This window comes from Pogona vitticeps, chromosome 10 (genome assembly GCF_051106095.1).
Source record: "Pogona vitticeps strain Pit_001003342236 chromosome 10, PviZW2.1, whole genome shotgun sequence".
Taxonomy (NCBI): domain Eukaryota; kingdom Metazoa; phylum Chordata; class Lepidosauria; order Squamata; family Agamidae; genus Pogona; species Pogona vitticeps.
Window position 1 is genome coordinate 25837273 of NC_135792.1, and position 25882 is coordinate 25863154.

The 25882-nt window shown below is 51.5% G+C and overlaps 1 protein-coding gene across 2 annotated transcripts; it reads right to left on the bottom strand.

Moving 5' to 3' along the window:
• Positions 1–784: 784 nt before the first annotated feature.
• Positions 785–23964, bottom strand: ZNRF1 (zinc and ring finger 1). Of its 2 annotated transcripts, none has more exons than XM_072980872.2 (5): positions 22764–23964; positions 6119–6214; positions 3490–3595; positions 3098–3185; positions 785–1985 (listed from the first exon to the last, which is right to left on the bottom strand). In XM_072980872.2, the coding sequence occupies exons 1-4, from the start codon at positions 23317–23319 to the stop codon at positions 3128–3130; spliced, it is 816 nt and encodes a 271-aa protein (XP_072836973.2). In that variant the 5' UTR covers positions 23320–23964; the 3' UTR covers positions 785–1985; positions 3098–3127. The 2 variants fall into 2 exon arrangements, with proteins under 2 accessions (XP_072836973.2, XP_020653595.3); XM_020797936.3 differs by having other exon boundaries at positions 785–1947; positions 22764–23958.
• Positions 23965–25882: the final 1918 nt, after the last annotated feature.

The window sequence follows — 25882 nt, forward strand, 5'->3', positions numbered from 1 at the left end:
ACATTATTTCCCATGGACTACATAACATAGAAGTCAATGCCAATCAGCCTAGAGTTCCGCCCCGTTCTTGAATTTGTGCTTTCCCCTTCTGCTGTTGGGGCTTCTACTTTTTTGGAGTTGAGTGCCTCCGCATTGATTCAAGCAGTGTGATTGCGTGCGTCGATGTACCGGAGTCTATAGCCATTGTATTCAAAGCCATTTCACCCGAGTACAATAGCAGTGAGAGACGCAAGGCAGAAGGGCAACTTGCTACCACTTGAATCCTCTCCTCCTCAGACCTGATGCCTGGATCTGTTTCCATCATCCCATCCCCTTCAGTTTTCTTTCTCTCCCCCGCCACTCACCCCCATTCATTTAAAGGCTTGCTGTTCTAGCACTAGGACAGCTGACAGACCAAAGGGCGGGGGGGGGGAAGAGTGAGGAATTGGGAGAGAGCGGAGGAAGTTTTAAACAAGCTCTGCTCTGGCCGTCCAAATGCAAGAAGCACAGTAAGAGCACAGCTGTGTTAAAACTTCCTCCTTTCTCCCCCCTTTGGACAGCCAGCTGCCTTAACACTAGGACAGCAGGCCTTTAAAAGAAAAAAAAAGGAAATCAAAGGGGAAAGGAAACGAAACCAGACCAATCTGTGCACCACCAGGGCAAAAAATAGCAGTATATAACTTGAGAAATAAGCACAGAGAATCTCCGATATACCCTTATACGCTGTGGATATAGAAGCTGCTGTTCCCTCCCCGCCCTCCATTTCCCAAGCAAGCTGCAGGACAACTTAAAAACACCACTGGGATAAAATAACAGTGACTATTTTATTGAACATTATTTAATACCATATCAAAACACCTTGACTAATAGGGGAAGCTTCCCTTCCCAAGTGTTTAATGTATTTCCCCCACCCCACCCACTCTAATTTTTTTTTTGAAGTTCGTTTCACTATATAAATACAGATAACCTTTCCAGCTGGATGAAAGCTACCTGCTGGGGCATTTCCCCATAGCTGAGACGGCCGCCACTTCGTGCTCAAAGATACGTGTGTGTGTGTGTATGTGTGTGTGTGTTTTTAAGAAAAAACTGCTGTTTATTTTCCACGCAGGGCTGAGAAAGTTCCAGGCATCGTAGCAGGACACTTGTGAGTGGCGGCAGAAGCCCTTCCAAACGCCTCCGAAGCCGCCCCAGTGTGGGGAGTCCAAACCCAGACTAGGAGGAAGGAAAGGGTGGGGTGGGGGGTGACTTTTGGCAATGAGGTGGGGATTGTCCCCCGGGGCCAGATGTGGAAGGGGAGGGGGCCAGGAGAAAGGTCTTGGGGTCCTCCAGCCTCATGGAGTGCTGGGAAGCCAAGCGGATGGCAGTCTTGTAAACATCACCAGGCACACACATCAGTCGACACAAGATGGCTGTTTTGTTTTGTTTTGTTTTGTAAACACTTGAAAAGACAAACCTACGACGCCTTCCAAAAAGAAAAGTGACAGAAAAGGACCTTCCCTCCTCAGGATGCTGGGGGGCACCCGACAGAAGTCCTCCTCCTGTTAACCCCCCCCCCCCCCAAATTCAGGGCAAAGAATAGGAGAGGAAAAACAAACCCCCCCTCACACACGTGGTCAGTGCAAAAGGGTGACCCGTGTGTCACAGGAGGGCGCCGGATCGTGGCCGAAGGGCGGTGGCCGTCATGCTCCGTTTGGCTCGTGGCCCGGTCTGGCCCACACAAACATCATGGCGCTGCTGGGGAGAGGCTGGCCGCCCGTCCTCGCACCCGACACTCCTCTCTCTCTCTGGATCCAGGCTGCTGGCCACCCAGGTACAGCTCAAAAGGCAGCAACTTCACCGATGGGGTGTGTGTGTGTGTTGTTGTTTTCTCGTCCACCCAACTGCCGCCCCCTCTGCATTGTCATCCCAGTGGGTTCCAGAGCCCGTTTGGAGGAGGTTGGAGGTGGGAAGGATGATGGGCGGGGCAACCTGGTGAGAGAAAAGCAGCGTCAGGGGTTCAGAGGTACCTGGGGAGGGTTGGCACAATCACGGCGGTGAATACTGGACCGTTCTCAGCTTTGACCCCATGCCTGCCCCCCGTCCACCCACAGTCAGGGCCTTGCGTGGCAGCCCTGGTGCTCTGTGTGAACTCTGCGTAGCAAACACAAGGGTCCAAGACAAGAAAAAAACCACTTGTTTTCGGGACTGTGCGTGCAGGAAGAGTCGCTTGTATGGTCGGACTAGGCGCCGAGTGGTTTGCAAATCTACCCCCTACATCTGAGCAGAGAAACTGGCTGAAGGTTCAGAGTCTGGACAAATTCCAGCCAGGGGCATTCACAAGAGTTTCATTCGAGTTTGCAGCTTGTGGCAAACAAGTCAGACTCACGCACTGCAAAGCTGTCCAGACACCATTTTTGGTCTACCGATTACTGACCATTTTGGTGGCTGTTAAGTAAATGACATCTTTCTCTTTCTCGCTGTACAATATAAATTTTAAAAAATTGCTTTTGAATTTGCCTGCTTGGTAAACAACGCCTTAGGAGCAGTTGGTTTTTCTCTTTCCACGTCTGGTGACTAGAGATGGGCACGAATCACCGGTTCGGAAGTTCATGCTGGTTTGTTTACCGGCTGAATGAATGTTGAGGGCTTTAAAGCCCCGCCTCCTCCAGGAGACACCCACTCAGAGGCAGCAGCCTGGCTTCCCTGCCCCGCCTCCTCCAGGCTCTGCTTCTGAGTGGGTGCCTTGAGGGAGGAGGTGGGGCTTTGACGCGCCAAACGCCTGTTTGGCCAATAAATGAACCGACACGAACCACCAAACTGACAATTCATGCCTATATTGGTGAACGTTTTCTTTGATACAGTTTGTATATAATCCTGCCTAATACGACTGAAATGAATGAATGGCAGATGGCTGGATAGCTCAGTGGTTGACGTATCTGGCTGTGAAGCCAGACATTGAGAGTTCAGTCCTCCACAGTGCATGCCGGAAGAGCCAGCCTGGGTGGCCTTGGGCCAGCTGCACCGTTCGAGGATGCCCCCAGGAGAAGAGAATGAGAAACCCCTTCTGAGTATTCCCTACCTGGAAACCCCCAGGGTGTGTGTGTGTGTGTGTTTTAAGTGCAAATCAGCAATTTCTAACCTTGGGAGAGGCCCGCAAGCATTTCCGGGGTCAATCGGAGGGGTGCTCCGGGCAGGATCTGTTCACTTCAAACCAGGAATCTATACAACTGCAGAAGAGATTGGGGGGGGAGGTTTGTCAGAAAAGCATCCTTTCTTATGGACCTTGTGATGGTTGGACCAAGCACCTTTTGCATGGGATCCCCACCCCCCTGAGACCGAGTCCCTGTCGCAGCCCAACAAGGAAAAGCAGATGATGGATAGCCTCACCGTAGTCACCCAGTGGGAGGATGACAGGGAGGAAGGAGGAGCAACTGGGGAGCCCCGGAGCTTTTCTGGGGAGCCTCAGGCAAGGCAAGGCTGCCTGCGTTTTGTGAATTTCCCCCCAGCCAGGTCTCTTTCCCCGGCTCTCACCTTTTGTGATAAATGCACAGGCAGGGAAGCCGGGCTATTGTGTCTCCTTGCAGGAGTTCCTCCAGACAGATGACACACTCGCCCGCATCCTTGGTTAGCACGTCGTCTGCAGGAAAAGAGGGAAGGAAAGGCAGAAATGAATGCCCCTTCTCTCTCTCTCTCTCTCTCTCTCTCTCTCTCTCTCTCTCACACACACACACACACACACACACACACACACACACACAAGGTCACACCCAATGGCTACTTTTTCCCAAGGGTTCCCTACTTCGTATCCCTGTTCCAGCCCAACAGCCAACTTGCCCTTTTTTGGAAACCGCTCCCTGCTTGCCTGTTGACAAGGAGGGATAAGCCACCAGCTGGTATAAAACTCCATTTCTCTTGTGGCTATGGGCTCTCGCGTTGTCTCAGGTTCATGGTAACCCTAGGAATAAGCAACCTTTGAATGTTCCTTTCATCCACAGCCCTGCTCAGCTCTTGCCAACTCAAGGCGGTGGCTTCCTTGATTGAGTTGACCCATCTCCCATGTCGTCTCCCTCTTTTCCTCCTGCTTTAGCCTGTCCCCAGCCTTATTGGCTTTGGAGTGGGTCTGTCTTCTCGTGAGGTCCCTCAAGTAGGAAAGCATCCATTTTCATCATTGGGAGGGGGGGGTCTATAACCTGACCTAAAACAAGCATGGGTAGACAAGATGATTGCATAATGGGGAGGGAGGGAGGACCCCAAAGCAGCAGAAACAGATGTGGAAAGGGGCAGAAGGGGGAGGGAGGTGAAGTTAATTGGGGAAGGTATCAGTGGAGTTTATTAAGGTCTGGTGGTGAGGGCAATGTATAATTCATTATTCTCAGCTCTCCGTTCTCTGAGGTGGCCACATCCACCTGAAGGACAAGCCAGCTTTGACCTGTGGTGAGGGTTTATTTTTATGGCGCCTATATTTGTTTTTCACTCCTCCTGATTCTCCTCTCCCATCCAAACGAACCAAAAAGGCTGGAGGGGATCCTTAGCGTGGCCCACCTTCAGCTGAGAGAACGAAGGTCACCCCGGAAGCACCAGCTTTTGATTCTAGATGCAAGTTTTGCCAACTCAAAAAGGCATCGTAACCGGCATTCCCGAGGATGGGCAATATGGATCCTGCGTGCCACGACAAGAGTTACGTGCAGATCCGTGAAGTTGAGGAAACAGTTCAGCGAGTTAGGGGAAAAAAAGCCAGCAAATTGACTTTAAGATCTCTAATGGGATGAAATGTTAACAAGTGATGTGACATGGGCCACGGAGGTCAACACAGAGACGTTTCAAAGGAAACCTCCCAGCCGCCTCCAGCCTCTTTCTGCCTGGAAGCAAAAGCTTTAGAAGGTCAGACCGTAAGAGAGGAAGCTGCAAAGGTCACCCAACTGAGTTGTGGATGAGCTGGCCAAACTGCTGGGGGGGGGCGATTTTGTCTTGAAAACTCTCCCTCCGGACCTGACACCAGCTGGGCAGGAGCAGAGCGGGTCACGGGTCACACAGATCAATGGAGCAGAAGAGAGTTGAAAGGAAGCACAGAAGGTGATGGGAAGGAAGGAAGGAGGGAGAGCAGGCGATGCTGCTGCTCGGATTCACTCCTGCAATCCCTCCCCCGCCGCGCAGGCGGAGGAATGAAGGGGGTGGGTGGCGGAGCCGTCTGCCAGGCGTGCTTGGCAGGGAGGCCCGGCTGTGATGCAGAACCAGGGCCGGCTCCCCCCCCCCGCCCCCTCTTCCTGACCTGATTTCCAGCTCTCCAGCCTCGGGAGCTGCCTGGCGCCGTCTCTGCCAGCCGGCCAGCCTGGGTGGATCCCGGCTGACCTCGGGGACGGACGCTGGGGGACGGAGGCAGCGTGGCACCGACAGCTGGCGTGGGTATCTCCCGGCCCATTGGGCCTCTCGTTGCTGGGGTGGGCACAGCCACTCCTCGGTGGTGGTGGGGGGGGAGAGAGAGAGAAAGCCCCTTGCCAAGCTTCTCCCCGGGAAGGACCCAGTCCAGTAAGGGCAGCAGCGCTGGCTAAAGCCGCCACCCTGAGCCAGGCAGAAAGCAATCCAACTCTGAGCATAAGACTGAACCAGGAATGAGTGGATTTGGGGCTAGGTCAGAAAAAGGGGCACACGTGTGCACACACACAGGGTCTCTCCACACAGACAGTTCCTTTCCACACCGGAAGGCCCTGATCCCCACCACACAAGGAGAGCAGCTCTTACTGCCTGGCGGGCACACAACCCACCATGCCAGCGTGCAAGCTGGCGTGCAGGACACAATCCATCGTTCTGGAAAATAAAGAAATGCAAGCAATTCTGCACAATTATCCCCCCCCCCCACTTTTCCCATTTTGGTGGGCATGCCTCCCGCTGCCTCAGAATGGCCAAGGACACGGATGTGTTTCGGGCCATTTGGATCAGTTCTTTCGGCAACAGAACGTCACTGGATTCTGTGGTGCCATGGACACAACCCAGCGGTGCCGGTGGAACTGGCAGAAGCCCAGACTGGAAGGCGAGGGCGTCGCATGCGAATACCCGATGGGTAGAGTTGACGCAAAAGACAACGAGGAAAGTGACCCGTCTCAGACCCTCGCTGGCCACCAACCAGCCAGACCGCACGACTTCTTGGAGGGGCCTCACTTACCGTTGTAGGAGAGGCGAGGTTTGCTCAGACACATGATAAAGTGCATCTCCATTTCGTCGGAAGCCACGGATTTGGAGCAGATGGGGCACTTGAAACCTGGGAAGGAGGGCAGAGGGGAGGGCAGATCGGTTACACAGGGAGACCTGACGTGGCACCAGTGGGAACAAAAATGGGGGAAAGATGTCATCGAAACTGGAATACACCGCAGGACCCCCCCCCCCCCCGTGGAGGCTGGAAAACGCAGATGATCGCAAACGCTATTTTATAGGCAAACACCATACATAGCATGCTCTCTGGATCCCCCTAGTGCCCAGTTTTGCTAACTTCACCTTCAGAAATACTGTATATATTTCCTGGAATTTTTAATATTTTCAGACCGTGGATAAGTGGGTCAGCAGATAAGGGGATCCAACAGCACTATTACACCTACAGGTATTCACTGACAGCTCTTGGCCACTTTTGGTAAAGAGTCCCATAGGAAGGCCTGAAAATGGTAGTAAGTATGATCACCTGCATTTTAAAAAAATTGCAATGGTACACTACAGTACTAAAGAGATTCTCTGGAAGAAACGACAACTGTTCAGTTGGTATGCAAACATTATAAACATCATGAAAGGTTAGAGCCTTCTATCCTGAGATTTTTCAGCACTGGGGACAGAACTGTGAAAGGCAGCGTGAGAAAGAACAGGTGGGGAAAGAATGCATTGCAGTACAGTGTTTGCAATAATTGTGTCGGCAAACCCTGCCCTGCTGGCAAGGGGCAGAGAAGAAGCCGTCTGACGCCAGAGTTATCTGTGTGCTAAGCTCATGTCCTCCTGCGGGACCCCAAGCAACTGTAGCCCCGTGCAGGAAGAAACAATATAATTCTCTCTGTGGACAACCACCGAGGTTGCCAGCCTCTGTCCCACAAGAGTGGGACTGCTTTCTCCAGAAATGTTTCTAGTCCTTAAGGTTTCCCCCTGTCCCAAAGCAGAATATTATCCCAAAGAACATATTATCCCTATGTTAGAGAAAGCGACCGTCAGAAAGGAGTGGATGACCAAAGATTTAGAACCGCATCCTTTAAAACTTTATAAAAACATTTGCACACTCGTGTATGAATGCAGAAGTGCGGCACGTAGCTGGCATCTGCTCATGCGGATACCGTTTAGCACTCTTGGGAGGGAGAGCAGCGAGAACACAAACTCTTAATATGAATGCAGAGACATCACGGTTTCCTTTAGAGCTCTTATACATCAGACACATAGAATGTTGCAGAGTTTTGAAAACAAATTTGTTAACTCTAGCTGTGCACTCTAGCTGTGCAGCAGAAGTGCAGGGACTCACAGACCAAGCTTCCCCAACACAGACCCCCCCCTTCTCTCTTCAACTGGCACTTACAGCCTCGGTAATGTACTCTGAGGCATTGGTAAAAGAAAGAATAAAAAGGGTTCATTTACTTACAACTGAACAGATCAAAAAGCATTCTGAACAAACATGACTGCTGACAGCAACGGGTCTCAATCAGACTAATTGCTGACTCCTTCCAGCAAGTGACCCAGATTACACTAACGGTCGGCAGACTAAAAGAGAGGGGAAAAGAGCAGAGAGGCGGGACTCTCTTTGAAATCAGAGGCAGGAACCATTGGTTACTGTTGGATTGATTGACAGCTACAGCAGCCCAGAAAGATTTCTCCTAAACCGCTCCTGCTAGAGGCGGCATGCGAGGCTGTATCAACTCCAACATATAATATAGCAAAAGGGACACTGGACACAGAGGCCTCCCTGAATTTCTTGTGTCTGCTCTTTATTACAGAACCATCATCATCATCATGGAATAATCGAGTCTGAAGGGGCCTCTAAGGCCATCGAGTCCAACCCCCTGCTCAAGACAGGAATTCAAATCAAAGCAGATCGGACAGCAGAGGGTGGTCTTAATATTCCCTTGAAGGCCTCCCGCATTGGAGAACTCCCTACCTCCCGAGGTCGTGGGTTCCATCGTTGTACTGCTCTAACAGGTAAGACGTTTTTCCTGATATTCAGCCTAAATCTGGCTTCCTGTCGCTTGAGCACTCTGGGAGGGTTGAGAACAGACCCTGGCCCCCCTCCTCTGTAGGACAGCCCTTCACGTCTTTGAAAAGGTCTCCCCTGTCTCTCCCCTCTGTCTTTTTTCCCCCGAGGCGCAAGATGTCTTTTGTTCGTCACTATAAAGCCAGAACGGTTGTCCAACCTCAGGCGGGGCGAACACAGAACGTAGCTGGTAAGCCACACATTGCCAAGGTGTGTTTAAGAGGCTCACACAGACCCTGGAAGCCCTTGGCAGAGTTAAAGAACAAGGTAAGTAGAGCGGCTGATGCCTTAAACAAAACGTTGGCTGTGAGAAGCTCCCAAGCTGAAGGGCCGTCGATTACAATCAGCTAGGCTCTGAAATCAGCACAGAAACTTTGTGGCTGCGACTCAGAACCGCAAGCAGCCTGCCTCTGGAGCCTCCCACCGTTGCAGCTGCTAAGTTTACCCAAGAACCTGGCCGCTGGAGAAAATATGGTAAATAACAGCACTATAAAGAACAAAGCAACTTTGGCCTTGGGGCTCTGCTTGCTTGAAAAGAAAAGAGGCCACTAACGGTTGTGTCAGTGGGTTTTCATTCCCAGGAGATGCCCTGCTCAGGCTTTGCCTGCTGAGCAACCCTCACCCTCGATGCGGGAGCGCACAGCCTCCAGCCTCTGGAAATGGGTTGACCAGGACCTGGAAAAAGCAAAGGTATCACCCTCTGCAGGATGTGCCACGTCTCACTCATGAAAGGATCTCTCTGGTCCTTTGGGGCCATGATTTCCAACCACCACCACCACGACCACCCCGCCTGCCAGGATCACGCAGAGATGTTTCGGAAGCGGGAGCCACCCGAGATGGCTGGGAGGGCTTCCGGCAAGAGGAGAGGCTCAGATTAACAGAAGACCCGGCCACGCTCTCACCCAGAGTGGAAGGGCAAACCGAGGCAGTGGGTTCTGTCACGACCGGAGACCCTGCTGTAGAACAAGGACAAGGGGCGCCAGTGTTTTTTGAAAGCTCGCGTCAACAGCAAGGAAGCGGTTTTGACTGATGCGCCCAGGTGACCAAGCCAGGGTGGCAGGCTGCCCAGCTGCCGAGGGACGTGGCCCTGGCGTGCCCGGGCAGAGCTTATCTTGATCTGCACAGCAGGGCAGCAGACCGCTAGACAGATGGACGGACAGACAGGCACATCAGTCCAAAGCAAAGCTGACCTTTCCTAGGATTCTGAACAAGCCCGGAGCCGCTGCCGTGGCTCAGGCTACGAGCCAGAGACCTCCAGGAGGGCTCCCGGAGGTTAAGCAAGACTCTCTGGTTCTTCCTCCCCTGTGTACAGACTTGAAGATGATGGGGGGGGGAGGGTTTGGTGCTGGTTTTTCTTAAATCTCGTGGAGTGTTTAGTTTCTTTTTTTTCATTCCAAGATTCTTACCCAAGCGGCCTTCAACTATGAAAACAAAAAGGTGAGTTATCACCATCTTAATCATCATCATCCGATGCCATTAAATCAATTCTGATGCGGTGATCCTTTTCAGGGTTTTCCAAGCAGAGAATACACAGGTGTGGTTTCCCATTCCTTTCCTCTAGGGGGCGCCCTGGGTCTGTGCAGCTTGCCCAAGGCCACCCAGGCTGGCTCTTCTCCCAGGAGGTACAGCAGTGGGGGAACCGGAAATTCCAACCCCTGGGTCCACAGCCAGATATCCGAGCTATCCAGCCAGCTTATCATCATCTTAAGCAACCAAAAATAAGTCCTTAGATTTGCTCCTCTTTGCGGGAACACAGTTCCCATGCTCCTTATGTTCCCTCCACCTTTCCCAACAAATTTCTATCCATTCAGATACTAAATGTGACTGCCAGCCCTTCTGGGTCACAAAACTCACGACTTTGACTTAATGTTCCTTGTTTAACTCAGATCTTATTATGGCCGGTTGTCAGCCCATTAGGGAGAAAATTACAGCCTTGTCCATTTTCTGTAACAAGGAAAATACTAAACACGCAGCAGAACAAATAATTTATAAACCCAGGGGGGGTGCTGAGCAATCCACTCAAAATATAATCACCTACATACAGTTCTTTTTTTATTTAAACAGTAACCGGTTTTGTCAACAAGCGAGGGGGAGGAAATCAATATTAACTGTAGATTTTTGTATGTGCATCAAACATACTTTTAACCTGAAAAAGATGCATTTCTAAGAGGGCCGATTAGGGTTTGGTTGAGTTATTCTTGTGCAAAACATTCTTGGCCAAAGAGCAGAAGAGAGCAAGGAAATGGGAGGAGAAACGGAGCCAAGAACAAATGAGATTTATTAAGAGATGGGGCCGAGAGCAATTCTGTGCCACACATGGGGTTCCTGGAGACTTTCATTTCCTGGATCATTATCTCTGAGTTATGTTGCCTTCGTCATCGAGGGCTTTATATGGCGACACCATCTATCCGAACCACCGTATCCCTCACCAGCTTGTCCCTTCCAGTTCCATCTTTGAAGCCCCGCCCGTGGCTGTTTGTGCATGTTCAGAGAGATGGCAGCCTCTTTTACTGGGTCACCATTGCCACGTCTTTTCCCTCCTAGGAGTCCTATTATTGGGGGTGGCTGCTTATTTTGTAAGGCCTCCTTCCAGTTACACATCTGGCTGGATTTCCCAGTGCACCCCACTGGGAGATGAGCCAGCCCGTGTAGCCTTGGGAAAGCTGCACCTTATCAGTCCTGGCACTTTTTCACAACCTCAGGACCCGTTTCCAATTTACACATTACAATTTTGGATCTTGTGAAGTTTGAGAGGAGCAAAGCGCCCCTGGATAACTGATGAGTGGGATTTCCACCCTAGTAATTAAGCACAAGCTGCTTGGATAGCTCCGTGGCTTAGGTATCTGGATGCAGAGAGGGAGGTTGAGAGTTCGATTTCCCTCTGAGTGAGTATAAGCAGCCTGGGTAGCCTCGGACCAGCTGCACGCAGTCCCAGGGATCCCCTGAAGAAGGGAATGATAAATCACATCTGAATATTCTCTACCTGGAAAAGGGTCACCATAAGTCAGAACTGGCTTGACAGCACACAATTATTAATAAAGGTATTGTCTGCGCTTGCATCTGTATTGTGTAAGGACCACACAGCCTTTTCTAATTTTTCTCGAACAGTTGGCGCTTAGTTTGCAAAAATGACTTCCAAGAGTTGTGGTACTTTTGTCAACAGTTTAAACCAAAGGTGCTCCGTTTCCAGAGGTCTGGAGGTGACAGGTGTCTCCCTCGGATTTTAGTGGGGTGGCCCCGATCCAGCGGTCCCCCCCCAATTGCCCCCTGCCGATTTGTGTTTTTTTAACTATTGTAAATAATACCTCTCACACATATTAGTAGCTGTCGGGGGGCAGTTATTTGGGCTGTTCTTAGGCTATTGCAGGCTGGCTGGGTAGCTCAGAGGTTGAGAATTCGTTTCCCCCACAGTGACTCTTGGGAAAAGAGCCAGCCCGGGTGGCCTTGGGCGAGCTTCGCAGTCCCAGGGCACCCCCTAGAAGAAAGGACATCCTCTCTCCTGAGTACTTTCTACCTAGGAAACCCTGAAAAGTGATGCCCTAAGCCTGAACTGACCTATTGGCATATGATGATGAGAGAAAGCCCAGGTTAAACAGGAGGGCGAAAACAACGCTAACCTTCTAAAACTTGTTTCTTGGCCTCTAGGGCCATTTCCCCGCATTGTTATCTCGGGAGGCAAGCTGGCTCAAAGCTGGTTGCAAGGAGAAGGTATCCAGGCAAATAGAATGGGGACAGACAGGTTTAGCTATAGAAGAAATGCAGACGAACCCCCAGAGACCGGTAGCGGTCCTTTCCCTCCCTCCTAAATCCAGAGGACGAAACCAGAGATCATGGCGTGAATTTCTAGCCAGACAGGCAGCCCCGGGCAGCCTGCTTTTATTGGAGCAGAGAGAGGAAGGAGTAAAGGCAGGGAGAAGCCAGAACAGGGATGCAAGACCCATCCTCTGACCCATGTAGGTGCAAGGGCTCCCCCCCCTCGGGCTTCCTGCCTCCACCTTGGGGTCCCTTCAGAGCCACGGGGATGCTTTTTAACATGATGGCTGTGGCACATGGCGAGCATCCTAAAGGTCATCAGCAGAAGGAACCCTGAAGGGGAGAAGGGCTGGAACACGAGGGAAGCAGCAGCCACCGGTTAGGTGTGGGGGAGCAGAGATGATGGAAAGATGAAGATGCCCAACTGGGGGAGGTTTACGGCGGGAGAGGAGAGCAGAGGCAAATCGCGAGCAGTGCGCACGCCTCATCATGTAGGCTGGGGACCATGGGCAATGTTGCACCAACCTCCCATTTCAATCCTTGCTCAAAGCCCACCAGGCCTGCACTAGGAACGCCACTGTTTCTGGTCCCTCCTTTTTCTTTTTTCTTTTTTCCCCGAGTCCCATCTCAGTATCACAAGAAGCAACCCCTGACACCTCAGCATCCCACGAGAGCTTCCAGCTGCTTTTATACAAAGCTATTTCTGTCCTGAACCATTTCTGTTTGATTTAGGAGCCCGAGCGATTCCCCCAAAGCATCGCCAAGAGCGCGCTCCTCCGTCGTTGCTAGGAGCCATCAAGTCCCTTCTGAATTACAGAGAGAGCTAATAGAGTTTCTGAACCACATGAGATGTTCAGGGAGTGGCCTCCCATTACAGTACTACCCCTCCCACAAGCAGAGATTTGAACCCAGGCCTTCTGAACACAAGCCTGGCGCTCTTCCCACGACATCACAGCGGCATCAGATCACACAATATAACTGCACAAATCTTCTCCATGTTCAGTCTTTACGGCGGTGGTTCCCAACCTTGAGCCTCCAGAGGTTCCTGGACTACAACTCCCAGAAATCCTGGCCAGCAAAGCTGGAGGAGAAGGCTTCTGGGAGTTGTAGTCCAAGAACCGCTGGGGACCCAAAGTTGCGATCCACTGCTTTATGGGACACTCCCCATCTTCCTACTTACATTGATTTTTGTATGCCCTTTACCAAAACCTCAATGAAACCTCGTAACTGCAGAGGGAAGGGCTTGCAGGTGGGACCACCTGGGGGGACGTTAATCACATTTTAATGTAAGAGGTCGATGCCTTAAGAAAACCAGGAAAGATATCTTTTGGGGAGAAAAAAGGTGCTCGGGAAGCGAAGGACAGGTCAGCAGCTATAGCTTGAACCAGGACAGCAACGACACAATGCGGGGACATTTCTTGGCGCTCCTTCCCTCTCCTTGGCTCTCCGCCTCCCCCGCCTCAAGACAAATCTGCCTGAAACCTTGTCTCGGAGTGCGGAGATTCACACTTACTAAAATAGCTGGAATACAGAGCTCAGCTGCGCTGCAGTGCACAGACAGATCTTGCACTCCTGGGAGGAAAGCTTTGCACCGTTTTGCACACAAAGCCCTTAAGAAAAAGAAAAGAAAAGCAAACTCCTGCATAAGGAGCGATGGAATGTGATAAAGATACAGCACTTCACACACACACACACACACACACACACACACACACACACACACACACACACACACACACACACACACACACACACACACACACACACACACACACACACACACACACACACACACACACACGGACACAGGTCCATGAATGCTCCAAAGACACACCAGAGGAGGCCCATTTCATGCACTGTGATTCCTCCATGAGCTGCAGAACAGCCGCGCAAACAATGGTCAACTCACCTGTCCAGGGCTACCTGAACCAACCCCTGCAGGAACATACAGGTGGGCGAGTCTGCTTGTTGGTTACATTTATTTACTTAACAATGTTTTTACCTTGCTTTTCTCCTTAGAAAGGAGCCGAGGCAGCTGGGTTAACGAGATTGTGGGCTCATTGCAAAACTTAACTAACACACTGCATAAAAGATCATAGAGCCCCAGACTCCTCAAGCAGGAAAACTGCTTTTTGCTACTGAAGCAGGCCGGGGGGTGGAGGGCTCCCATCTTTTGTTCGCTGTCATTTTTATTAACTCTGCTGGCTCCTTTTGGGATTCGCCTGAGGCCCACCAGGTTTAAGCCACTGAAACGGGACACAGCAATATGCCCAGGAGTGAAATCCTCAAACATGGGGTTGGGCTTAAAAGAGGAGCTTACTCAAGGCCACTGTCTGAAAACATACTGTGCCATTTGAATCGGTGATGTCTTGAAAATGTGAAGGCACTCATCGTGAAGTCTTTGTAAACTGTCCCCTCCCCAAAAGCTCAGGTATCAACCGATGAGGAGCAGGTCTTTTGTAAAGTTAACGGCTCCTAATTGTCCATTCAAAACCAAGGTAACCTCAAATGCTTTGTATTGCAACAGGGGCTGCTTGCAAACAATATATGGATCTTGGGAAAATCTATTTCCCTTTCAGTTACAGTGAAGAATGCAGATGAACACAAAAGCTGCAAGAAAGTCTGGGGGGATGGCAGATGATGTCATAGTCCCTCCTAATCAAAATGTCATGGGGCTTCAACCCCATGAGCCCTGGAGCCTCTACACCACTGCGTTTGACAGCCAGACAGGCTACTCTGTTTCTCCATGTTGGCAAAAGCGGCTGTTTGTGTGTGCCCTTTCCATCAGATGGGTCAACATCCAGGGTGTCTGAGGAAATGGATTTTAATCTATCAAAACTCACAGTGAAACAAATTTGTTAAGCCTTTACGATATCACAGTACAGTATCTTGCTTTTTTTGCTCCACTGCTGCTACCCCCCACCTCTCTCACACACGCGCACAGTTTGCATTTGACAGGGTGCTTTTTCTAGGAATGGATGGGCCAACTTCATTTGTAGATTCATGGCCACGACTTGCTGAAATGTCCAGAGAAGTGACTGTTAAACCCTTCCCAAAAACGATCAGCTTCACTCAACCTGGCCATAACTGTACTCCCACAGATGGAGCCAACAGGAACGCCCGCCATTTTCTGTTCAGAAATCACAACATCACATCACTCTGGGGGAATATTCCTTAGAAAGCCAATTATAGACTCGGTCCCTCATTCCCGGAATACTCCCACTGGGCTCCATTAAGTTTTCAAATTTGTGGGGTGGGGAATCTTCCAGCTGTTGCAAATAGCTTGGCTTCTCACGGGATTTTTTCCCATTTGGGACAAGAATAGAACCGTGTCTTCTGCTCAGCTGTTACTTGCAGGAAGAGGGGTCCAGGAGCGCAGAAGCTGCCAAAAAAGCCTAGCCAAAGGGCATCTGCTTATTTGACCTGGGCACACCTGATACTGCTGAAGGATAAAATCCGATATTGTACTCTGCCTGACCCAAGAATCAAGTCTAAATACTTTTTCCCGGAACTGCGGATGTAAACAGTACTAGTAACCATCTTCAATTCCTGTTTATACGTCTTGGAAAGATAACAGAATGGAGCAGTGGGGGTCCTTCAGAAACTCTTTCTTACTCGTGTAACTGGATGTCTTTGAAGGTAAACAAACAATCAAACAAACAAACTAAGAAACTCTTTTTTGGAGCCTCCCAGCAAAGCGAAGCATGGCTGCCTTGACCAGTATCTGTGACAACAAGATTCCTCCACTCCTTCAACACCAGAAGCAATGTTGAACCTTTTTTTAAAGTTTTTATGTAAATGCATGTTTTCATATGTGCTAAAATGCTTATTAATGAGTCAGTGTAGCGGAAGAACATTGCAGTCGGACCTAGAAGACATTCGGACGGAGCAGAAATTTGATACTAAGTTTGCAACCTGACCTCCTAAACAGTGCTCTAAATTTCCCAAGCTATTCTGTTTGACCAACGGCTGTTGTGTAAACGTAAGACATGGCTGTGGCACGGGGTCCGTGTTGCACAGGGCCTTGGTCTTGCCAGCATCATCTACAAGCAATATTCCGTTTGTGAATTCTGGCACATTTTGTGTTCGCCAGTTGGAACGTTACAAGGAAACAGCGCTGGTCACCAGCAAACCTACTAAAATGGTAGCGCAGTCACAAAATCTTTCTCACAGTTCTCCAAACTGGAGAGCTGTGGTCGTTCCATGCTGTTGCGTGGCTGCCAGCTTGGTAGTTTCCTCCTCCAGGAAGCCCTTCTTGTTAACGGAACTGCTTAAGGCTGGCAGACAGAAGACCTGAGGCTCCCTGGACCGAGTCAGCCCCAGCACAGCAGCGCGGAAGGGAAAAATCCCCGTCACCTCTGCTAAGAGACAAGCTGCCTGTGGCTCACTCCAGCTGTCACCTCGCCAGCAGCCATTTCATCAGCCTACCTGAACTATTTCCATCTCAGCCAGTCTCAACAAGAGCTGAAATGGGGGGGGGGGGGGTAGGAACGCTGGTTCAGCTGCTTTTCTCCTCTTCCTTTTCTCCTTAACCTTGACCAGCCTCGTATAAATAAATAAGTTAAATAAATAAAAAAAGCCCAAGAGCGAGGACTAGTTTACTATTAATAGCTGCACATCACCCGGTGAAGCTTGTTTTCTTCTTCCAGCTAACAAGCTTGGTTAATGTGCCATAAATCAATATGTCTGTAAGCAGAAAACAAGTTTGAAAGGGAGCAAGTTTTATGCATTAAACATGTAAGTCGCCATGGGTCTTTGAGTCCTTTTAAGGAGAAAGGTGGGGTAAAAATATTTTAAATAAATAAATATTTAAATATATTAAAATTTGTTTATTTATGTTAAATAAGTAAGTAAGTAAGTACTGTAAGTAAATAAGTCAAGGTTTTCTGTCAAATCCTGCACTAGTATTTGATTTAAAATATTTTTACCCTGCCTTTCTCCTTAAAGGAACCAAGATGGCTAGAACTTGGGAGTGGGGTGCTGTGTGTCAATTCGATTTAATTTAATTAATTTAAATTTTTATATTGCCCCATTAGTGTATTCTGGGTGGTATGCCTGTAAATCAATAAAGCGACACCATTCAAACAAAATAAAACCACCCGTTCCAACAAAAGAAAGAAAAAAAGAAAGAAACTGACATTAAAAAACAAAACAAAACTGAACAGTGCCATGAAACAGAGTGGGTGAATAACTTCAATACAGGCTGCCTCCAACTGCCTCTTGGAAAATATGCATTTTCCACAACCTCTTAAAACTGGGGAGGGAGGGAGCCAGGCGTCGCTCCACCGGGATGCAATTCCAGAGGGATGGGGGCAACCACTAAGAAGGCCCGACTTCTTTCTGGAGGATCCTCACCAGGACTGCAGAGAGGTGGTCAAATCTGCTGACACCTGTCACTAGTCTGATGGCTGTATTCTGAACCCACTGCAATCTCCGGGTCAACCTCAAGGGAAGCCCCATGTAGACAGAATTACAGTAGTCAATCCTGGAAATCACCAGTGCATGAATCTTGCTTATGGTAGTGGCTAGTTACCCTTCTTGTGTTCACATGCCACCACTTCTCATCTTGTCTCCCCCAAACACCCCCACTTTCTACCCACGCTAGGGCTTAAGGAATGATTATGCTCCTGTAGCCACCCCCTCTGGTTTTGAACTCAACATAAATACATGTACACATGAACAGCCCTTTCTCCTGAAGCTATCTGAACACTAGTGCCCACTCCCCCTTTTCTGATTGTCCTCCTAAGCCAGAACTTTGACGATGTGTAATTATTATTATATGCTGAGGTTGTATCATAGCTTGCCATCAGCAGCCATGAAGGCAGAACACCCTGGCTAGACTGAACACTGAGTTGTGACGACACGTGAGTCCAGGAACTAGTGCGCAAATGTCCATGGTCTTATTTGGAACTGCAACAAGGAGCTTCAAAAGGGTGTGATGTCCTAAAAAAACCCAGTACCTCTTAACTTCTGAACATACATTTTATGCAGAGAGATACCCTACAGGAATCAGCAGGAGCCTGAGTAACTTTCATACTTGTACAATATAGGTGCTGAGACAGTATAATAAAGAACTGCTGGATAGCTCAGTGGTTTAAGACATCCAGCTGTGGAGCCAGAGGTTGGGAGTTCAATTCCCCCCTGGGGCTTCCTTGGTCTCTTCCAGCTCTGCCATTCTGAGATTATTATTATAAAGCTTGCTTAATGTGCCTCTTCTTCTTTTTTTTAAACTGGCCAATGGATGCAGTGATAATGGTTTCTAATGATTATTTACATAATTAACCTAGCACTGACAGATCTTTGAACTCTGCAAGGCAAGGTCGTACTTCAGACCATCCCTGAACAGGAGTTTCAAGGCGGCGTGCGTGGACTGCTGACGTTCCTTCTCCACGCAGGTCCCAAGGATGCCTTGAGCCAGTTCCTCCTTAATTTGTCATTAAAAAAAGCCTCCAAGGGATCGTAAGCAGGACTTGAGGGCCACTCTGCTTCCTTTTTAATGATGCAAATTATGTGGCGAAGCAGCTGGCTTTGACTCATGATAAGGATCCTTTCCGATTGTAATTGACTTATGGAGGGATTGGCAAGGGTATTAGAAATTTCCTTTCTGTACAGATAAACATGGTCATAGATTTTACGCGCACATACGCGCGGAAAGACTATATACACAAAGGCTCATCATGGTTTCAGCTGTGGTTTTTAAAGTTGTCTGAGAACAAACCCAAAAACTGGTCAAAAGATGTTCTAAATCAACAACGCGACTTTGAGCCCAGTTCAGCTTCCTTTTGGCCTGGTTTTTCTTTAGATTCACCCATTTTCAACACGATGCTCTGAGGTCACCGAAACCGTATGGTGAATGTTTTGAATCAGGCTGCTGTTGAAGCTCATCATCATCATCATCTCTGAATAGCAGAGCAGGAAGGGACCCCCTGGATCACTGAGCCACATGGATGGACAACGGACGTCTCCTGTCACACCCACTTCTCGCACTCCTTCTGAAACTTCTAGCGGCTTCATACCATGAGCTGATAAAACCATTCCTACAAAATGTGTCCAGCCAACTCCTGCCCCCCCCCCGGCCATTTTTTTCCCAAAACCTTGCTTCAAATACCACCGCCACTGTTTTTTTCTCAAGACCATCGGCTCCTGCTCAAGTGGGATTCTGAGCAAGTTGTTCGGAAGGTCACGCTACACTCTGCCACTCTGAGTTGACAGCGCCTCTTTATCGACTACCTGTCTTCCCTTTGAACTCAACCTAAGCACAGGTCCCTCAGCTTCAACAAGGAACATCTTGGAAGGGGAGAAGAGAGCGATATATCTCACAGACATTTTAAAGGAAAGCAAAGAAACTGCAGCACAACAAACTACAGGCACCAGGGGGGGGAAAGCTCCCCGTGACCAGGTAACAATGAACTTGCAGCTTTTCTAAGAGTTTGCCCACTTCCTTTCTCATAAAAAGTATCAAGCCACAGGCGTCCGCTGCTTTCTGCAGAGCATCCGTGCTTGGGGTGTGTGTGTGTGGAGCAATGAAGGACGCTTCCATCGCATGTGAGAACACTGTTCCTAACTCCTGACCCTTGAGTTAGCTCATGCCTAAGACCTCCTCTCTGGACGCATCTTGCCCTGAATGTAAACACGCAACCACGCTAGGGGTTAGCCATAATTCACCCCTTCTAAGTACCTCCTCTGTTTGACTAAGAGCAGAAACAGGTTTATTCCGGTCGCTATGCAACACCGGTCTGTTATTAAGCAAAAGCAGTGGCTCGCGTTCCAAGATGACCTTCCGGTAGCATGGGCTTCCCATAACCTGCGCTGGACCCTGCTTGTTACCCAGCGTTCCTCAACCTGACAAGCTGGGGCAGATGGGGACAGTAGTCGAAAATGTCCTCCCCACTGAGACCCAGCCGCTCTATGGCAAACCAACCCACCAAAGTGAAAGCAAATCATTGAAATGGGGAAGGCTTTTGGAAGGGCTTTCTGGCTTTTCATTCTTAAAAAACCCTGCAGGCAAGAAGTGGGAACCTTCTGTCAGAGGACTAAGATAAGCAGCCGTGTCCATCCGTGCAGTGGAAGAAAATGGTCCTCTAAGCACAGAATCCGTTACGCCCTTCATTGCATTGTTATTCTTAACATTAACAGGAGACCCCCAATGCTGGGACAGAGAGACAGCAAGCCAGGTGAGACCCCCCCCCAGTAGCTCAGGGAAACATCACGATATGGGATGCATTCAATGGAAGATCAAGCTCATTACTGGGATGCCAAAGGCACAGATTTATCCTCTGCTCTCCCGAGAGCCAGCCTCCGAGAAAGGGTATCGAAGAAAGGAGACATCACAGCCGTCAACGATCTATGCGCTCGTCTTGAGCCCAGGCAGTGACATCCCAAACAATGCATTCTTTGTCTTTGCGAGCTAGTCCAGAGAAAAATTAGCATGAACTCATCACAAATCTAATATTTGTGCCATGGCCGTCATGCTGCCCCATTGATAGCATTGCTGGGTCTGCGCCGTTCCTTGGTGAAAATGTAAATGTAGTTATTATGATGTTTCAAAAAGCCGGGGGGAGTCGAGGAAATGCCACTGGACTCCTGACTTGCTGATATCACCTTGTTTAATTAATGCTTTAAATCTATCAAGCAAGTACCAGATAAATGACTAAAGTATAATCAGCTGGCAATGAGCTCCCTCCACGTCCTGCCAGAACTTGGGTGCGAACTTCTGCACCAGGGGAATGCTGCTCAATTTTCCAGTTCAGGTTTGTTTATTTTTTTGGTTTAATTTTCCGCATGAGATCTGGAAACCCTAACCACAGTTTCATCTTTGTTTCACCTTGCAATACAACAAAGGAAAAACGTTGGTAACCTGACGACATGCAGGCACCTCCCCCTAACATGAGTGGGGCTGTTTTCAAACTTAGCAGATCCAGGACCTGGTTTGCAAAGTCCTCTCCTCTCCATCTCAGATAATCCCAGCTTCTTGTCAGCCTGGTTTCAAGCCAGCCTTCTCAGAAACAACCAGGTTTCCTGTCATCCAAAAACTTTCCAGACCAAACAAGTAAACTCTCTTTTTCTCACCAGGAGAGAACAAAACTAAAAGGAGAAGCCCTGTGTGCCAGTCACAAAGGTCCCCTTCCAGAGCAACAGGTAAACTGGCACTGGGTCCAGAAGAGGTTCACAAATCTCATGAATTGGAATGGGCACATTCCAAGCTAAAAAGGAGAAAGGGGTCCATGTTCCTTGTCTCTCACATGGCCAGTGGGGCTGAATGAGAACCAACACCTGCTCCCCATTGTGACTCAAGGCATATCCAGAGCTCATGTTTCCTTACCACTTCTGAACAGGGGGGAAAAAGAAGGTCAAACCCTGTCAACATCTAGGACTAAGTAAGTTCTAGAGAAGAATGCGGCCTGCAGGGAAATTCAAGTGCTGGAATAGCTTCATGACAGATCCTTCTGCACCGCTGTTGGCTAATTACTGGGCGTTGTATTCTGACGCCACTGAAGAGCGGGGCATGGACCAACCCTACCATTAGGCAGAGAGAGGCAGCTGCCCCAGGCTGCAAATTTCAACTTGCAAATAATTAATGAACCCATCTGTTCCCAATGCAGGTGGGTGCCCGAGAGATTCTTCTACCCTGATCACCAGAATAACTCGGCTGGTAGGGGCAACAACGCACCCTATGGGCTGTCATTTGTGACCCTACCGCAGACAGCAAACTTTGGACTAGCCCTGAATGAGAAAAGATACATGATCCAGCTTCAGGTCTTCCAACTGAGAAAAAGTACTGATCTATTACTACAGCTTTAGGTTTCTCCCGTTTGAGTTTTGTGGGGCTCTTTTTTTTTTTTTTAAAAAAGCTTTTTTTGGTGAGCTGGCAGAAGACACAGCAGCCTATGGTGGGCAGAGTCAGTGGCTTCAGGTGGAACAGGGTACAAGAAGGTGGAACTAATCAGGTAAGTGAGGATATGATCACCTACGCTTGTAGAGCTACTCAGTGTGATCACTTTCTCAGTGATCACATGATGCCTGGGAAAATGTGGTCCAGCCGGACCCTGATCTGTGTTCAAGCTGGCCCTTTTTTCGGCCCAGCTCTAGGGCTTCCACATGGGGGGGGGGGGAGAGAGCAAGCTGGAGCCATTCCCCAGCAGATGAAAAATGTCATTGTCAGGGAAGCCTGCTGCCTGCCAATCATCCGTTTCTGGTGCCATCTTTTATCTCCATCTGATCACATCCTGAGCAACCCTGGACCACCCTCGCGGCTAGCTCCCTTCCTCACAGGTTGCCAAAACCACAAACAGCACTTGCCCAGCGGAGGCTGTGTCCTTCAACCGCTGAGCATACCAGTTGGGCGGCCAAGGATGGTTTTAACCCAGTCGGTTGTCGAAATCCACTCTCCTAGGTTGCTTTTCCGCCACTCTCAGCCTACAACAGGGCCCATCTGAGGCAAGGCAAGGCCGAGGGCCAGGGGGCAGGCCTGCAGGGCCCTCAGCCTGGCTTGGGATCTGCAATGAAAGGAGCCACCATCGCTTCATCCCCTGTGAAACCGGTGTCCTGCTTGGGGCCACGAGGGCCCCTCCGGCTTCAAAATTCAAGCCCATCCCATCCGGCCCAGCGGCTGGGCCTCCTTGCCTTCACCCCCAGCTTTATCCCATCACCTTGGCCTAACACAGAGATCTGTTGGGTTCGGAAGCTTGTGTCATTTGGATCTTTTCAGAGATCTGGCCCGCACAGCCCCCTCCCAGAGGACCTCCTGGGCTGCCCACCAGCTTTCCATGTGGGGAGGCGGTTCCCTACCCCGCACCCCCAGGACCCACCCTGGGCCTCCGGGTGGACGTTCCCCGAGACTCACCGCTGTGCGAGCCGAACCACCGCGGCCCCAGGTGGAGAGGCAGCGCATCGGCCAGCGAGGCCCGGGTGGAACCCAGGTAGAGCATCCCGTCTCTGTGGTGACCGCCTCCCGTCTCCTGGTAACCGTTGCCATGGGCGAATGGGGTGGAGTCCGAGCCGGCCCGCTCTGCCTCGCCCGTCGCCGCGGCCGCCGAGGTGGTGGTGGTGGCGGTGGTGGCGGCGGTGCCGCTGGTGGTGGCCGCCGCCGTCGAGCTCCCGGTCGCGCCTCCAGCCGTGTAGAGGCCGAAGGAGACGCTGCCGGCGCCGGCGGGGCCCCCCTCCAGGCCGAGCCCCACGCCCACGCCGGCCACGGAGCTGACGGAGCGGCTGCGCAAGCCCAGGGCCGCCCCGCCGCCCCCGCCGCCCGAGGCCCGGTACTGCCCGAAGTGGGAGAGCCCTCCGGGCGGCGGGACGGCGCTGTCGTCGCTCGACACCCCGGCCAGGCCCCCGCCGCCGCCGCCGCCCGCCCGGGAGCGCCCGGCCGCCGCCGCCCCCGCCGTGCTCTGCTTGCCGCCCATGCCGGCGGCGAGGAAGAGGAGGAGGAGGAGGAAGAAGAAGAAGAAGAGGAGGAGGAGGAGGAGGGCGCGGGACTAGGAGTTAGAGCCGCCGCCGGAGCCGGGCATCCTCGCCTCCGCCGCCGCCGCCACCACCGTCGGAGCCGCCGCCGCCGCTGCTGCTGCTGCTGCGCTTCCTCTTTTTGGCTCCGCTGCCGCCGCCGCCGCCGCCGCGCCCCGACGGGCGGCCGGGGTCCCGTGCCGGGCTCATCCGCGGCGCCCCGGCAGCCGGGCCGACGCCGCCCCGCCTCGGGGGCCCGCCCTACCGGAGGGAGCGACGGCCCCGGCGGCGGCTCCTCGTCCTCCGCCTTCTCCCCGGGCGCGGCCGCCGCGCATCCAGGGCGCCGCGCCCCCGAAGAGGCAAGCTCTCGCCGCCGCCGCCGTCAAGGCGCGCCCCGGCCGGCCGCGGAGGCAGCCCGGGCCCGGAGAGGCGCCTCCTGTCCCTTCGCCGGCCGGCCCTCCCGCCTGCCCTCCCCGCGGGGCCGCCGCGCGCTCCTCCTCCGCGGCCGCCCCGACGCCCGCCCGCCGGGCAAGGCAAGGCTCCGCCGTCCGTCCGTGCGCCCGCCCGCCCGCCTGTCCAGCCCGTCCTCCTGAAAGGCGACCGGAGGGAAAGACAATAGAGCCGCCCAGAGCGCCTGCGCCGAAGCCTCTCCCCGCCCCCGCCGCCACTATCCTCCTCCTCCTCCTCCTTCTCATCATCACCGCCGGTGTGCGTCAAGGGCTCCGGCAGGCTGGCGCGCCGGCCCCGCTTGCGCACCGGAGCGCCGGCTGGGTTGCTGCCTCCTGGCCGGCTCGCCCTCGCCCTGGCCGGGCTTCCAGGGTCGGCTCGGAGGAGCTGGCGGGACGCCGGAGGGGGGGGGCCCTGAAAGGCACGGGAGGCCCCCGGTTGGGCCGGCCGGCCGGCTGGCCGGCGACCGGGCGCGCCATCGGGGGCTCCGTCCGGGGCGAACCAGCTGCGCGCCCCAGGGTCGGGAAAGCCCAGCCGAGGGGGGGCTTGCGGAGCTCCCCCGCCGGTGCGGCCCCGGGGACAGCCTTCAGGGGCTGCCCCCAATTGAAAGGGTTTGATTCGTTTTGGGGTGGCGCGACCCTCTCCAGCGAGATGGGAGATGCACCTTTCCCGCGGTCGGCTCTGGCACCCTCACCAGGAGGGAAGTCGGGCCCCAGGCGGTCCTCAGTTCTGAACAGACGGGGAGAGGTCTGCAATAAAATAAAATAAAAATAAACCCAGTGGATTTGGGAGCATGTCCACCGAACTGGCAGGTTCAAAGTGGTCAGGCACCGAGAGACATCAACGCTGCATGTTTACTCTCCAGGAACGCATGTGGGGGTACATACATGGGACTGACCTCTGAGTAAGTCGGCCTAAAAACAGATGGGCTTTCTGCCTTATTTTTAATCCTAGAGGTGGGGACAGGTAGGTTCTAGATTTTCTTTCCATTTGCTGTGAGGATGATGCCTCTTTATGTGAAGAACAAGCACATCCTTTCCTGTTTCTCAGGGAGCAAAATCCCTGAAACCCACCAAGGGAGTGCAGAGGAACCCAAGTCAATCATCCTGCAAGGCTATATATCATGTTTGTCGAACGGACTTCAAAATCAGGAAGCAGCGTTTTTGCGCTGAGTTTTGTCCTGTGGTTAGTATGATTTATTGCTTTCACTCATAAAACCATAAAAACAGATTCCGCTAGGAACTCACAAAAACTAAAGCAAAAGGCCTTTAAAACTGTTCAAGTCAACACATGTACAAACACTTGAAATGCACAAAATAAAACTGCGCAGAAAACTGTCGTCCTCCTCAAGGCAGCGAGAGTGGAAACTCTTTTGCAGCTCTGAGGCCAGCGCCTTCCACGTTCTGTGCATCACGTGGGAGAAAGCTGGCTCCCACATGCCTCTCAAAGGAACCTCTCCGGTGACCATGGTGGTCTCAAAGGGGGGGGGGGATTGGTTCTGCTGAAGACTTCAGCATTTGGCCAGGGCTGTTCAGGGCCTTGAAGGTTAAGAACAACACCTTGAAGTAGCCCCAGCAATACACATAATGCTACTCTGGGTGATATAGTAGGTAGAGTGACCACTTCTTCAGACCTAGGAGGAAAAAATCACAGAATTCACAAGTAAAATATCTGGGCACACAATGAGCCTCTGGGCATGTGCAAAGGGCCTCACCACAACCCCTAATATTTGTCTCCCAGAGCATGCCATTCCCAGGCACAGACAGGTCTGACCCATCATCATCGTCATCATCATCATGAACTGTTGGATAGCTCAGTGGTTTAGGTCAGTGGTTCTTAACCTTTGTTATTCGGATGTTTTTGAACTGCAACTCCCAGAAACCCCAGCCAGCACAGCTGGTGGTGAAGGCTTTTGGGAGTTGCAGTCCAAAACTCCTGAGTAACCCAAGGTTAAGAACCAGTGGTTTAGGTACATGGCTGCAGAGCCAGAGGTTGGGAGTTCAGTTCCTCACGGTGCCTCCCTGACAGGGGCTGGGTTCGATAATTCAGAAGGTCCCTTTTAAGATGATGATGATGATT

Excerpts from the sequence above, each read along its gene's own strand:
- ZNRF1 (XM_072980872.2), bottom strand. The coding sequence starts at position 23,319 with ATGGGCGGCAAGCAGAGCACGGCGGGGGCGGCGGCGGCCGGGCGCTCC. Across the intron at positions 6,215-22,763 it reads GTGGTTCGGCTCGCACAGCG|GTTTCAAGTGCCCCATCTGC; the intron begins GTGAGTCTCGGG and ends CCTCCTTCCCAG. Across the intron at positions 3,596-6,118 it reads ACCTCGCCTCTCCTACAACG|ACGACGTGCTAACCAAGGAT; the intron begins GTAAGTGAGGCC and ends CTTTTCCTGCAG.